General features: G+C 40.5%; 1 protein-coding gene across 2 annotated transcripts in view; it reads right to left on the reverse strand.

The window, feature by feature from the left end:
• Positions 1 to 16,310, reverse strand: part of SPIDR (scaffold protein involved in DNA repair) — a 200,573-nt gene that overhangs the window by 55,752 nt on the left and 128,511 nt on the right. For both annotated transcript variants that reach the window (XM_061354845.1, XM_061354844.1), the window contains one exon: positions 14,087 to 14,337. In XM_061354845.1, the coding sequence (XP_061210829.1) occupies positions 14,087 to 14,337 (251 nt within the window). The remainder of the gene's footprint in view (positions 1 to 14,086; positions 14,338 to 16,310) is intronic.

Consider the following 16,310-nt stretch of genomic DNA (forward strand, 5'->3'; position numbering starts at 1 on the left):
TAACAGAAGGACAAACAAGCGTGTTTGTGTGTGCAGAACAAAAAGACACATAAATAATCTACAGAAATCAGTGTTATTTTTTAGTGTTGTCTCTTATCTTTATCAACATTGCAATGTGTATGGATGGCTTTGCCAACCACACCAACAAGGTCTTCAATTCCAATACCTCCAATAAGCTCCCTCTTACTCAGCATCCATTCCATTTGTACATCTGTACCCCAAGACAAATGTATCTTTTCTTTTTTTAAGCAGGCAACATGACTATTTCTGAGATCAGAAATATACTAAGATAATACATATATATACAGAGAGAGAAAAGACGCATTAAGCTATTTTGGAAAGGGGCCAAAAGAAGGGAGTTTTCTGGCAATTACACAGCATAAAGAGTAAGGTATATGGTGAATAGATTAGATAAAATTAGTAGTTGTCATCCCATACTGCCTGATGACAGAAACTGCAGCTTTATCTCTCTCCTATCCATGCCTCCCACATATCATGTGCCTCATTAAGATGCTATGGACACAACACACAAGAAAAAGACCATCCTCAAGCAATCAGAAAAAGACATCAAAAGTATCTGGGAAAACTCCTGCCAGATTCGGTCAGAAAGATTTCACTTGTTTGCAGGGTTTAGTTATGTACTACCTTTTCTCTATCACAGCATTTGAGGAATGGGAAAATCCATGCTGTAACCAGGTGCCCTGCCAGGGTCAAAAATGCCTCTTTACCAAAGAACACATGTTCTTTGTGTGTTGGAAAAACCTGCAAGACCCATAAATTAAAGAAAACAGACAACTAACTCAGGCAAAGGATTGGTCAGCCAAGATCTGGCTATGTTAAATTTGTCTGCATTAAAATTAGATGTTACGGAAGTACAGACTGTGAGAAAACACTAAAAAACACCTTTGCCAAATATTTGGAAGAGAAAGACATTGCTTTTTAGTCTACATGGTCCTGTAAAACAGTATCTGATACACTGATCTATGTCCACAATATCCAAAGCTAGCAGCACAATGCTGATTGTCCCAGCCATATTTGTGGGAAAATTCTGTTAGATGAAACTGTTTTTCCCAATTCTCCACATTCCTTCAGCTAAGTTCTTGCACAGAGGTTTTAGTTTCAGTCACAAGGGCATGAGGAACAAATAAGAAAAGACCCTGAATGGCAGAACAGTCAATTCAAAACAAGCCCAAGGGCCAGCATGTGATGACACTGCATAGGTCATTTCCATAACAAAAACCACTTAGGAAGCACTTAGGAGAGTAGTAAATATGAACAAAAATGTTTCCTATCAGATCACAATGAACAAGTTTCCAGCAGATTTACCGAATCATTGTACAAAACATTCCAGCACAATTTTGCTGGTTTGCATTAAAAGGAAGAAGAATGTGAGCACATCAAAGCTTGACTTCGCCTAAGAAAGTATTCTTCTGGCCCTCAAAAGACTAGCTGACTTCGAAATCGGAATGAATTGAGCCTTGACTCACATTTGTAAAGGTAATATGGAACCAAATCACAGAACATGCTCTGCAGGAAAGCCTAGATACTGCTGATATAAGGTTTCCCACCTGTATTTGGAGGGTATAGCTGTAAGCACTGTACGTGCATAATTCATGAACTGTGCTTCGAGTGCCTCACAGGGCTTTCAAGAGCTCCTCACATTCTTTTCAAGCGGATCAGTAAGGGTGGTGTACCTAAATGGATGGGTGGAGGAAATGTATCTGAACAGAAGATTAGAAGTGATTCAATTTTGGGAGATAACCTGACTCTTTGTCTTGGTAAGACTATAGTTCAACCATGTGAGTTGACATTGGCAACTGGGGCTACTCAGCAGTTTCACATACAGATACTTTTGTGCAGGTGAAAAAGAATAGCATTATAAAGCTGCTCTTTGTGAACCTAAAGGCATAATTCTGACATGATGATGGCTGATTTAATCAACGTTTTTGTGAGGAGGCTAGGCTTAACAAGGCAAACCAAAGCTCTTTACAATGAACTTCTTGAATTCCCCCTCTACTTGAAGAGTTCAGCACTGACAATTGGAATAAAGATAAATGGAAATCCATTCTAAGACTGGTTTACAATGACTCAGAAATCTTCTCTAGTCTCTGTAAAGCACACTGCAAGTAGAGACAGAAGACCTGGGAAGAAGAGAAATAGCAATGATGGTCTTCAGTGCAATCTACCTTCCTCAAGAGAAGAAAACTTGGAGAGATAAGCCAGTCCTCAAACTTCCATTCCAAAGCTTTAACTATTAAAATGACTAAACTAGCTGTGAGACAGCAGTAAGATCATTCCACACCTCCTACAGAAATGCAAAGCAGAGGACATACAAAATTTCCTACTTCTTCTTTTCAGATGTCTCTATTGTTGCCTGGATGAGTGGAGCTGCCAGAATTGCCTGGGGAACACTGACTGACCAGGAAAGGAAAGTGTCATATTGACGCAAATTCCAGAGACCATGGTGCCTGTTACACTAGAGCTCTGAAAACAGCACTCCTTGTGCCTTCCTCATTCTCTGTTTTGCAGTTGCTTTTGTTATTTATTTTTAAATACCCTTCTGACTAACTATCTTCCAGAAGACAGGAAAAAAAAAAGAAAAAGCAAGAACTGGGAGAAACCAGAGAAGGATAGCTGAGCCATCAATTCCTATGGGCCAAACCCTTAGGTCCAATTCATTTTGTGCTGCCAGCCACTTACATCACTCATAGCAAAAAAAACGAGCAGTCTAAACTGGCGGGTTCAAGCCTTGCAGGAATAATGCTTATTCCCGACTCATACTAAAAGCTAAACAAAACCCACTTTTTGTACCTGCTTAGCTGCAAAGCATTATTTTGAAAGAATAGCTCCTAAACAAGCAATATGCCATTAAAAGGTGTAAATATCATTATTTGCTCCACTGACAGATTTTACACAAAATCCTCTTGAATTCTGGAGAATTAGTTCATTAAAAAGGTGCATGCTGTTCCAATATATATCCTATGTCAGCACAGCCTTCATGTAAACACACAGCCATGAGTAACAACTCTGTTTCCATCAGAAGCCCTTTATCCTGCGTAAGAGGTCCGCACGCTAATAGATGTCCTAGGCTAATGCTAACTAGCTACAGCTGGCTCACTGCTATAAAAAGCATTAATGAAAACATAAATACTAACTTCTCCGCTTCCCTCAGCCCTACGTCAAGGCTGCGCAAAGGCATCACTTTCCAAGTGGTCTGGGTGAATGAACTGGCTGCTCCGAACCAGCTCGCTCTGGTTCTCCACAGTTTGTTTACTGAACAGCGTGTGCAGAGACACACTGAGCACGGGGGGCGCAGGGGGAGCGACAAACCACGTGCCTGCCTCGCTCGCCCAGCGAATCCTCCGGCAAGCCGGAGCCCTGCGCTTCTCCTGGCGGCTCGCAGAAGGGAAGGAAATACCTATTAACCAAGGGGCTGACCCGTGGGCATAAAAATGTCAGTCCACCCCGAAGCTGACGGAACACAGCCCGGTTCTTACTACTGTGTTTTGCTCTAATGTTACTTTGCTTTGCTCTAGTGCTGTTACAAATTCACTTGTAATAAACAATACACGCATAAAACATACACAGAACAGAGAGATGACACTCCATGCTTCAGAGTTCCGCGCGCTCTCAAAACGTACTACAGGGTTTATACTTTTATTGTGCCAAATAGAAATCAAAATTGCAGAAAAGTGAAAGAGGCTCAGATTTATCCAGTGCATATTCAGGAAAGGGAAAAACATCTATTTCTGCTCAGTGGAAAAAAGGACACATGCAACTCCAGGGTTGCAAATTCGGACCAAAACATCAGGAAACTGAAGTGCTAAGACACTCCATGATTTTATTCAACCATACTATGTGCACATACATTCTTCACTCCTTTTTGACTACTGGACTGTTTCTCTGCTATTATAAAAGAGCTGATTTTATTCTGAAAACAGTTACTTTGTCACTATCTGCTTTACGTATTTCAGCAGGTGACTTCAGACAGAGACAAACCCTTCAGGTCTTTGCTGGGAGGCCAGGCACACACTGTTAACACTCATCCCAATTCCTTCCAGTCCTGTTTGCTGCTTCCTAAGAACTGTCACAATGCAACACTGTGCAAACATTAGCCCACCTTAAAAGCAAAAAGGGGATCCTTCCTTTAGAAGCACATAAAGCATGTAACAGGGCTGCCTGGTTTCAGACCTATTTTCCATCTCAAAGTACTGAATATGTATTTTAAAACCTCATCTTCTGAAGTCCAACCAATAAGTAAGAATCATACCTAGCTTTTTGTATATAATGGAAATCCATTTACACAGGAGGCTGAACAGGGGATTTTGGGTTCTTCACACAAAAAGCTTAGAAACACTCAAAAATATGTAAAAAAAAAATCTTGTTTCTAACTATCACAATTCTTCATTCTGATGATTTTGCTCAATGCATGACTTTTAAAATTTCCTCTGATTTATATTACCCAAACAGCAACTCAGCCTGGTGGGTCACCCCCAAATCCAGCTTCTATATATTTAATGGGGATGAAACAAAGGTTTCATCCCAGAATAGAATCTATTGTATTTCATCTAGAATAGAATCTACTTGTCTGTGCAAGAGTTTCCTAATTCTAACATACAGATGTTACCCAACATGGTGCAACCCTTTGCAAGCATTTAAAAATGAATTATCCATTTGCAGTTTGTTGGTTTGCTGAAGTTCCAAACTCTAAATCAGACATGGCACCTCCTATTGCTTTGAGTTACACCCCTTCTGCTCGGTGTGTATAACCTGAGTTCCAGATCAATTCTTACAAACCCATAACCTCAGCAGAGCCCTTTCTCACTCACACCACTGAAATGCAGTCTGAGAGCCACTGATTTTCCTGACTGTCAAGTCACCCACTTCAAATACCTGTTTTCTCAGGATGTTATTGCTACAATGCTCCCCTAAATCCTAGCAGTCCAAATACAGACGATGACTCAGATAAGCAGAAGCACCAAGGTATAGATGAGCTCCTATCACAGCTATTTTTAATCATGACTAAACAGCTCAAGAAAGTTTTGGAAGTTTTCAGCTCCTTTGCAAAGGAAATAGGCACAATTAAACAGAAATAAAAAATGAAAAACACTTTTGCAGAGATTAAGCACTGAGTGTTTTTTGCTGACAAGCTGTTCCACTTCCCATTTACATTATCTATATGGTCAATTATAGCTCTGTATTGAAGATATGACATGACTTGTTGCAATCCAAATAATTTCCTTTCACATTTTTTCTCATGTCAAATAGAATTTACAAATTTTGGCATTTGTTCAGAGGCAGGGGAAAATGCATAATCCCATCATGATAGGACAAAGACAAGAGCATCTGTAGCTCTCGTAACTAGTTCATATTTGAATTCAGTAGTGGGGAAAGCTGCTGCCTCAGGGAAGAAATGCATAGCAGGAAGTTCATAAGCTCAAGGGAAATAAATGGGCAGACAGAAAGGTAACTCACACAAAATGGTATTTTAATACCCTATGATGACTTTCATATTCCTCATATGAGGACCTCTGCTCCACTCATTACTTCCTTCTCCCATGACCAACACACTCCCACACCTGGGACTCTCCTTCCATAGCCTTAACTACACTTGCCACTTCTGTGAAGCTGGGACTGTAATGTAATCTGTTATCCCACACCACTGATGGTGTGCTCTTTGTACTTTCCCTGTTCACTCACTCAGAAACAGAAGCGCACATCTCCTTTCCGGTGGAGTTTCTGCAGCATGTGCTGAAATGGGACCACAACTGCACAGCTGTGGAAGGGACTGTACCCCCCCTGCCAAGCAGGCATTAATATGTGGCTGCCCTTCATCTAGGATAGTTGGGAAACTACTGAGAAATATGGAATAATTTTATATTTTTATAATATAAAAATATATGGCTTCCTTAAAGCCGTCTTCCTATGTAAGGATAATGATGCTGTACAGCAGAAAACAAGAAAGGACCATGCAGTGACACCACAAGTTCCAAGTGTCATATGGCAGCATAAATGCAGAGGGAGTAGAAACAGGGTAGAGACTTCACCGCACCCTACAGGGAACTTTGCTCCTATCTGCTATCTACATTCGTGTGTATGTGGAAGACAGTGGACAACAATGTCCTGGGCAGAGTAGCCCTCACAAAGAGAAGCTACTTTCTGGCTTCACTTACATCTTTGCATTCTTCTTTCCACTGCTGCAGATGCAAGAAAGGCAACTGGGAGCAACCAATACCTTCACCCCACTCTCAGGTGGCCATATGAAGTCAGCTTTCAGATGCAGCCCTTGCACATGTAGTTGCACAGATCAGTAAGGGCCTCCGAGCTGGAAGAACAGCTGCACAAAGGTATTTACAGTTGGTGGTGGTAACTGCCTGATGGCTCAGATTAGCACCTCCAACAGGGCAGGATCTGGAGCTGCTTCTGCAAGATCTATCTCAATGACTGGCATACCACCAAAAGTAAGAGTGCCAGAGTTGGGAAACCACATGTATATAAAATCCTGTTATCATCTGATATCGAATAAAACACAGCCCACAACACAAACATGTCAAAAAATGCACTCTGCAACTTCATGACATAATTCTTGGTCCATTTAAACATGAAACCTCTCTGAAAGACATTTTTCATTCAGTCCTAGCCTTAAGCACTTATAAAGCAGGTTGTCCAGAGAAGCCCGCACTGCAACCAAACACAGTTTTCAAATCAAGTATCAAGATTCAGTGAGTTACAAAACCATTTTGAACATATATCAGGCAGTATGTATTAGGTGAATAATCTCCATTTTCTTAGTATAGGACTGAAATTACAAAACTAATCGAGTTTCTCTTAACTACCATTCCACTTGAGTCCTTACACTGTGAAGTGTAATACACGATAAGTTTATCCCAGGCTTTTGATCATCACTTTTCTCACTTTTCTCACTTGAGGAGTATGTTCTTCTCCAAAACCTGTGAAGCCCCCTTTAGCCAGAGAAAGGATTGAGGCACTAACCAAAATGAGTTTGAGGATTTCAGCACAGCCTGTAGCAGATCCCTCGCCAGTGTGCTGTTGCTGACTGCCTTTGGCTGTGAGAAATGGAACAAAACCAGGAGGCACTGCAGCCAGTCAGGACTGGCATGTGAGCATAAGATAACTTGTAAGTGCAGTCGTAAGTTACATACCAATTTTAAACCACAGTGCTTACTGAAAGAACTAATCATGACTGTCTTCTCTGGGGAACTTTATATTTTATTCATATTGTTTGCTGTATCTTAATCTTTTGTACTCTATAAAAGAAAGTGTATAAAAGCTTAAGGTACAGTTGTACAGGCCGATATCCCAGCAATATGGCCCCTTTCACAGTCTGTCTTGGCTTAACTACTGGAGTGTGCCCATCGTTTTAAACCCAGATAGTACAATGTATTCCTGACTCTGTACTCTTTGGGACAAAATACCTCCTTCTTCCCAAAAGAGTAGGTTCGTAAAGCCTTTCCAAGAAGTATTGATCTGTTACATTTAAACAGAACCTTTTACAAAGCTGATGACAAAAAGTTACTCTGAAGAATCTTCCTTTTTGGAAACTTGCCTCTGCATTAAATCTGTGCTGATGTTTCTTTGCATATCCACCGATCTATGCAGATACTTGAGACTATGTGTACAAAGACTGTTTACCTGCCCAAGGTGCCCAGAAATTACGTGCAATACTCGGGTGGTTAAATTTCTCTCCCAGCTGCTAGCTCAGCATGTGGCCATCCAGGCATTTATAATACTTATCACTGCTCACAGTCCTTGCCTTCTGTCCCATGATACCAGGAAAACAAATTCCAGAGACAAAATCTGGCTTTTATAAAAATTTTGGAGAGCTCTAGCACAACTTTTAACAATTCTTCCACGTCAGGATTGAAGTCATGTAGACAGTGAAAGGTAGAGGAGTAAAACACACATGGAGGATTTCTGCTCTTATACAAAAACTCAAGGGAAAAAAAGGTCAAAACCAAGGTAAAAATTCCATACCTTTTACATAGGCCGTCTTAGGATAACCCTCAACAAATAACAGGTGCTGGAAAATTACTATTCCTGGTTTAAAACAGACAATGTACAACAGCACATACCTTAATTGTGGGTCTAGGGCTGGAAAATCACCTTTTCAGATTGTTTGCTTTCTACGCCCTAGTCTGGTCTCCACTACAGGATAACATACAGGGGACCACTTTGCTCTTCCATTCCCCTCATTTACACATTCCCTTGAAAATAACCAGTTGGGTGCATACAGCCTTAAAACAGACAGCAGTGGGAAACAAGGTGTTCAGGTGCAATAAACCTCCCCCAGATTTCTAAAGCCACATCATCAGATGTGGGAGGTGTGAAAAGGTACTGTTACAAGGTAAGTGGTGGTGAATACGCAACTACATCATGATGTTTCCAAACCATTTATACGTCTCTGTTATTTATGTATCTCTGCAATTTCTCTATCATAGGGTAGAGCTACCGGTAAGCAGAGCTATTCCTCCTTCTTGACCAACGAAAGGCTTGTGGGTGTGCTTGTGGGTGTGTGACACTCTTCTGTGAACATATGGGCACTTTACTGATCAGTTTAAGCACTTGAGTATGGAGGAAATGTGAGCTAGCAACCAGTGTCCTGCCTTTGCTGAACGCACACACAGTGTTAGTGTTGGCTATCTGATGTTTGGTTTCTGTTCCTGCCCACTTGCTTTCCAAAAAGACTGGATCTCTGTCACACTTGTGGTCTATGCTGGCTGCTGTCTTCTGGAGACACTTTTCTGTATCAGCAGCTCTTACCACTGCCCTGACATTTTAGAACAATGGCAAATTGTTTAATTGCCTATTCCCAGTGCAGGGCCAAAACCTGGTGCTGTATGTTGAGGGGTCCTTTTTTTCCTTTGTACAGAGTATATCAGATAACAGTGCTTTCACCTTGCCCTTGGACAGAATAAGATTATGTAAATATTTAGCACTGAAAAATAAACGGTAATGTCAAATTAACAAATTGTTGTACTACAGTGGCACTGGAAGAAGCCCAAGTTCCATCTATCCGTCTGCACAGACTTTCAGGGCTATCTGGGCAACAGCATGGGGAAACTACAGTGTTAAATATATAATACACTTTATTGTCTCAGCCAGACAACGTGATACCAAAGCAATTTTTCCAACAGCCTTTTGTCCTCATTCTCTGTTTTGGTGGCTCCAGTTTGAGAATTAAAAATAGAGCAGGGTGGAGGCAAAAGGGAATAATCCAAGTGTCAGAGAGTCTTAACTGTGAAGAAAAAAAAAAAAAAGGAAAAGAAAAAAGCAGAGAGACTTCAAAGCAGAAACAGGTTACGAGACCTTGAACCACAGCTGTTAGGAGAACTATTACAGGTCTGCCAAGGAGCAATTAGACTACTCTGCAAGAATATCAGAAGCATGTATCTTCTCTTCTGAGAGGGATCCGAAAAGGGGAAATCAGAGAAGCTTATGGAGTATTCTCTACTGCACTTCAGTTACCTATTTCCTGTTTATTTCCCACTTGAAAAATCACATCCCAGAAACATAATGTAATTTTAAAAAACTTGCATTTATGACCATTCCATTTAAAACGTTTTGTTGAGCAAAAAACACAAAAAACAAATGGAATGCTGTAAACAGATTTAAGTCAGCCACAAAAAACATTCTGACAGATGTTAGCATCTGTGAGCATGGATCTTTCATGACACTCCTTTCCAATCTGGGCTCTTTTCAGATAAGAAGACCTCCAGGTTTTTCTGTTGTTGTTCTTTATTTCAATATGCTTTATAAAATGTAAGCTAGGTTTTCCATACCAGAAGGGTGACTTTTCGATATGAGTCCACCTACTTGGAATGTTAGTTGCAGCACCTGACATTCAACTTCTAGTTGTGCATGCTGCCAGACAGGTTAACCCATTGACTAGATTTGTTTTAAGATAAACAGTGAAGATCATTAGACAAAGAAAGAGACGACAAAAGGAAATCCAACTTTGAAATTAATTAACTTTACAGAATTACTATTTGCAAAAAAACTGTTTTATACAGAATTACATTGAACAGACTACTCAGAAACTTGCAACAACTTGCTAGAGCATAATGAATCCCAGCAACTATGTTTCTGAGGGCCTGCTCAGAAAGAGAAATGTGACTTTCCCCAAACTTCCATTTCCTCCAGGCACTCAAACAAATCCTTGGCTTTTCTAAATGTTTTGCTCCCCAAGGGTCCTGCTTGCATGGCTGCAGGCCTTTCCACTGCTCTGAGATCTGGCAACTGGCAAACAAAGAGCAAAACCAAAAGAACTATTGATGACTACTGCATAGAGGCTGAGAACATTATGTTTTAAAGTAAATGTACTGCCTCTCCTTTGTTCTTGGAATAGACAGTTACAGCAGGCTAGAGTGCTAACTTTCAGGTAGGAAGTAGGACAAATCATATGCCAAGAGAAGCAACTGGAAAATTTCTCTAGTCACCCACAAAGATTTTAAAATGTGGATTCATAGCTATAGCTAGCATTGTTTTATATTAGCAGTGGTTAGCTTTTCCTTCTTAATAGACAGCACCCTTTTCTCTCCAGCCTCTTCACCCAAATCTCTGACCAGTTTAACTGCCTAATAGTCCTAAAAATGCATCTATTTTAGTTTCACAAACAACCAGCCATGTTCTTTAAGGCATAAAACTGACCAGCTCTATTTTTTACTGAATTCACGTGGCCCACTCAAAACAAACAGATACTGGCAAGAGCAAAATCCAAATTATACACTGCTTTATCCCAGGAACACAAAGTACAAGGCCGACGCAGTGAGTCAGACACCTCAGCACCAGTGAGCTGCTCAGTTTGACAGGAGTCTCTTTGGGATCTCTGTACATGTGAGCCAGGCCTTTTTTGAAAAGAGTCAAAATAATTGGGTTTACACAAACGTGTCATTAGCAAAAGTATCTCATCAGAGGGGAAAAGGCAGTAAAAAGTATGCTAGGAATGCTGGAAATGAGCGGACAGTCACGGCGAGTTATATTTTCTTCTCTCCCCCCCCTCCCCCCCCCCCTCCATGAAACTTCTCCAGCATGAAAACTCCATTTGCAAGAGCAGTTAATTATGGGGGGGAAGGCAAATAATTCAACAATAATTCAGGGAACGTGGGACCAATTTCTGTACAACAGAAGCCAGAGAACTTCTCAGTCTCTGTCATGATTTCTCAGTGTCCTCGGAAAATGCTTTAAATACTTCAGCTAAACAGACTTAAACCCATCAGACGTATCTATTTGTCTATCAGTAAAAGGCCATATTCTACATACGTGTATTTATGAACAATAAAAGCCAGATGCATATAGGCATTTCTGTGATTTTTATCTTTTACCAATTTTTATGTTTTTAACCAATTAAATGAATCCATTTCCTTACAATGAAAATAGCAGTTTCTCCCACTATTTGCCAGTCTCTTTCTAGAAACTGGATGTCTTGCACAAAATGCATCACTTCTCCTCTTCCACATTTAATTTCATGCCTTTTTTCAGCTTACTGTGTTTTTTATGCCTCCCTGTGGCAACAACATCTAGGTTATTGTAGAGTGCTACAAAAGAAGATACACAATAAAACAGCCTGTCCAAAATACAAACCAAGTGACTATTCATCTACCGTGATATCTAATTACTAACTTCTGTTCATGAAAGAATGAATTATCTAACTCATCTTGCCTCATAAAATACAAACCTTTATGGCAGTTTTACTTCACAAAAAGAAGTTTAGAAAGAAAAAAAAAAAAAAGTGGTGGGTTTTTTTTTAATCACAAAAGAATGAGCCATCAGTTGGTTCAAAGGACTGCCAGAAGGCGTTGGACTCTTTTGCTCACTATCAGGTGACAGACACAGACATTTTTGACAGAGGAGAAAAGTCTCATGTGGATGCCTATCAGCTATGGAAGTAGCAGCTGATAAAGCAGTACAAGGTGTTTTCCATTCCTCAGTCTTAGAAGAGTTTGTTCTCTTCTTTGCAAAAGAGAAAGTGGGTTGTTTTTCCTCTTCAGGATCTGAGAGACAGTCTGATAACTGCAAACACGGACAACCAAGCTCTTTTCTGGGCTGGGGTATCTATAAAATGTGAGGAACTCAGAAAAGGCCAGTTTAACAACTGCACGTGAGAATAGCCAGCTACAGTATGTACTCAGAAGCAACAGACTCATTTTTTATTTTATTTCATTTCTATTTCAAGTTTGACATAAGGAGTGCAATCTGAGATTTCTGTTTTCTTTCACCCCATTCCTGTGAAGGGCGTGGGCTCAGGCAGGTTAACTACCTCAAATGGCGTGACTGCAAGTTAAGTATACTTTTGGTTAAAAGTTGGAAAGGAAATACAGAGACAGTGTTGTCATTTGAACTCTGCTAGAACTGATGCTGCTAAAAATCAGCTTGAATAATAGACTGCCAGCTGCCTTGACTTGATCAAATGTAGCCCTCTAGAAGAAAAATCTAGACAGAGGAATACTCACCTCAAAAATCACATATCGATGTGAGGCTGGAAAAATACTTTTTCTCTCACTTTAAAAAAAATAACTATTACAGCAAGAACAAATTAAATATAAAGCAATGAGTTCACATGACAAATGTACCAATTGCTTTTCAAAAAATAATGCAAGTTGAGGTTAATATAACTATTATATGTAAAGGAGCTTTTTAAAAAATACTGGGGACACGGCTGTTGATAATTACTTTCCTGTGAGGGATGACTGAGCTTGCATTTTAGGAAAGAACAATCGTCCCAAATTCTTCATGGAAGAATTTCATTTATCATGAGTGCTGTAAATTATCCAGTCGCTTACAAGGTAGTGAGAATTGGGAGAATTCCAGTATTTCAAAAGCTCAGGAAGAAGGACCTGTGATTATGCTACTACCCACCAGCAAGGTGGCTTATTGGAACTCAAATTCTTCAAACCTTGAAGAATCCCTTCAAAGCCTATTGCAATTTACATCTGGAGAGCTCTTGGGACCTTTTAAACTAACTGCACAACTACAGAGCAGAAAACTCTGCGGGAAGAGAAATCTTCTAATGTCCTGAGAGGCTGAACTTAGAAGCTCTATACAATCTCTGCCACTGTAACTTTCCTTAATGAGCTTCCTGAGTGAAAACAAAATTGAATGTATCTTACCTTTCTGATGTTTAAGTCATCATGAACCAAACGTTAGTGCAAAACCAAAGGCAGGAAAATCAATAATAGACACAGTGATCTCAGATTGAGAACTGCAGAGAAAGACTCTGAAATCATTATTTGGTCTGAAACCTTGGGGATCATAACAGGAGACGGAGAGGATTCAGCAGTTCAGTACTGATCAGAAGGAAAACTGTGCTTGGCATAACTTTTGTACTTAAGAAAACGAGGTCCCATTCTTGACTCCCTATGCAGGAAACAGACCAGTATTAGGATGCAAACACTCAACTAGAAATGGCTAAAACCACTGGTCTGAAGCTGTATGCTCCATAGGTTTTGCCTATAAGATTCCTTCATTATTGTTAATGTTTTGACACCAGATCACTTTTTACGGCAGAGAGGCTGAACTGCTGTGACCTCCTGTTTTCCAGAGCTCAACAGGAGCCTTTTCCAGTGGCTTCACCAATGGAGGTTTGCATGTCTATGCCTATGTTTCTCTAATGGAATCTATGCAAAATCCCCATTTTATAACTCCATGTCTCTCTCTATTTCTCTTTTGTTTCAGGAGACCACTCTACCAGCATAACTTACTAGCAGAGCATACTGGAGACTGAAATAGGTAAATGATAAATAACAGTTATTTTGTTAAACGCAATGAACAGTATAAGATGTTGAAGATCATCACTGGTTTTAAATTAAATTCCCATTAGTTTGTTTTCAGTCTTCTGGTGATGACGCGAACTATAGGCAAATCCTTCCCTCCTTGGGCAGGACTATTTCTGTGTCATACCATACTGACTAAATAACTACACCACTTCCATCAAGAGCACCACACTTTGCTGAGCATGCTTATTCCCTGCAAGCTGGCAATTAAGAATGACATTTCCAAACTCCCTCCTCTTTAGTTTCTCATGTATCACAGCCTCAACAGAAAAATTCCCATGCATCTTACTACTCACCTAACATTTGGTGGATCTGAATTTATGATGGGTGTTGCACAAAGAGGCTTGTTTCCTTGAACGTGGCTTCCATAACCTTCTCTTGCAGGCAAACAGTACACCCTTTGGATAACGACTCGTACATGCGCTTCTTTCCAACCCACTGCTCCCTGGGTTTCCACCATTTCAAGCAGAGAATCATTAACAGCACTCTGTGCTAAGGGATGCTTTTTCGAATCATAGTTCTTACGGATATGCGGAGCACAAGCAACCTGGTGAAGGAAAACCCATTAATAGAAACATTTCATGGGGGCTTGAAACTATGCAGTGCTAGAGAGTAAAACTTCAGCATGAAAAATCACTGAAAGAAGTGCACAATCAGTTTCAAAATACCTACTGCACCTAACCTAACTTACAGTCTAGTGGCCAGTATTTACTATTGATTTTTAATGAACTCTTAAGAGAGCTGAGCACACAGTGCTCTCCTGTATTTAACTCATGCTCTGCACTGAGCTAACTCAGTCCATGAGAGATGAGGGTGACACCAGCAGGAAAACAGAACTGATATCAGTATTTATGATTCTTCCCTTTGAACTGAGTTTCATTTTTAGCTTGTTGATGTTTTGTTCTTTCTTCTTCTAAAATGGGTCAACTCCAACTTGAATGCTTCTGAACTTTAAGTTGAAAATGAGCAGGTGTCTAGTTTTAGAGAACAGTAAGCTAGTCCTAAGACCTGCACATTTCAATATAAAATGTTTCAATGTAAAAGAATTAGATGATTAATGAAAAGTATAGAACTTTAAATGTCCAATCCTACTTCCAAAAGTAGGTTCCAAAGCACTTCGTTAATTCTAAAACATATTTTATAAATAAAATCTTCCAAACTTTCCAACTAAATTATATGAATAAAATTCTGCTACACTGTGCCTTAATCTAAATGAGTAATTTCATTAATTTTAAAATAAATCTCTCAGTAAAAATTGTATGCAAGTATAGACTAACATGATCAATACATATAGGGTCCTTCCCAGCATGAGCGAAATTTCACAATGAGACTTGCTTTTATAAAAAGACAGGTGCCAAGAAAGGTTTCCAGAGCGTTACAGACCGTGCCATAAGTATTATCCACCAGTAGAGAAGGAGAATTCGGAGTATGGAAAAGAAAACTGTGGTATGACACCACCTTTGTCTACAGAGGGGTTGCAATAAAACCTGTCTTCTGAGTTCTAAATTAAGTGGCTTTGGAATCACAGAACAGTTTGGGTTGGGAAGGACCTTAAAGCTCATTTAATTCCAACCCCCTGCCATGGGCAGGTACATCTTCCACTAGACCAGGCTGCTCCAAGCCCCATCCAACATAGCCTTGGACACTGCCAAGGATGGGGCAGCCACAGCTTCTCTGGGCAACCTGTGCCAGTGCCTCACCACCCTCACAAAAAAAAACTTCCTAATTAACTTCAGTCTGCCTTTCAGTTAAACCTGTTCCTCCTTGTCCTGTCCCTGCAGGCCCTTTTTAAAGTCCCTCTCCAGCTTTCTTGAAGGCCCCCCTTTAGGCACTGGAAGCTGCTCTAAGTTCTCCCTGGAGCCTTCTCTTCTCCAGGCTGAGTAAGCCCAACTCTCATGCTGTCTTCACAGGGAGGTGCTCCAGCCCTCTGTTCATCTTTATGGCCTCCTCTGGACCCTCTCCAACAGGTGTCTCTTTCCTGTACTGAGGACTCCAGAGCTGGACACAGTACTGCAGGTGGGGTCTCATGAAAGTGGAGGAGAGGGGGAGAATCACCCCCTTGACCTGCTGGCCATGCTGCTTTTGATGCAGCCCAGGACATGGCTGGTTTCTGGGCTGCAAGCACACATTGCTGGGTCCTGCTGAGCTTCTTGTCAACCAATACCCTCAAGTCCTTCTCCTCAGGAATGCTCTCTATCCATTCTTCACTGAGTCTGTATTTGTGCTGGGGATTGCCCCAACCCATGAGCAGGACCTTGCACTTTGCCTTGTTGAACTTCACAAGGTTCACATGGGCCCAACTCTCAAACCTTTTGTTTGCTAAGCACCATGAGGGGAACAAGTGAACTGTTCTGGTTTTTGAATGCCACAATGGAAGCTTTTTACAAGGTAGAGCTGAAGCAAGAAAGGAGAGTTGATTTATGTAACTTTTCCATTCCCAGGTCTATCATGGGAATTACATATAAGGCAAACACAAAATAAATGTTGACACTCACTGTTGTTCATCAAACCTGTAGGGCC

This window comes from Neopsephotus bourkii, unplaced genomic scaffold, assembly GCF_033783945.1.
Source record: "Neopsephotus bourkii isolate Nb327-2 ecotype Australia unplaced genomic scaffold, CSIRO-AGI_Nbou_v1 NB_753, whole genome shotgun sequence".
NCBI classification, from domain to species: domain Eukaryota; kingdom Metazoa; phylum Chordata; class Aves; order Psittaciformes; family Psittacidae; genus Neopsephotus; species Neopsephotus bourkii.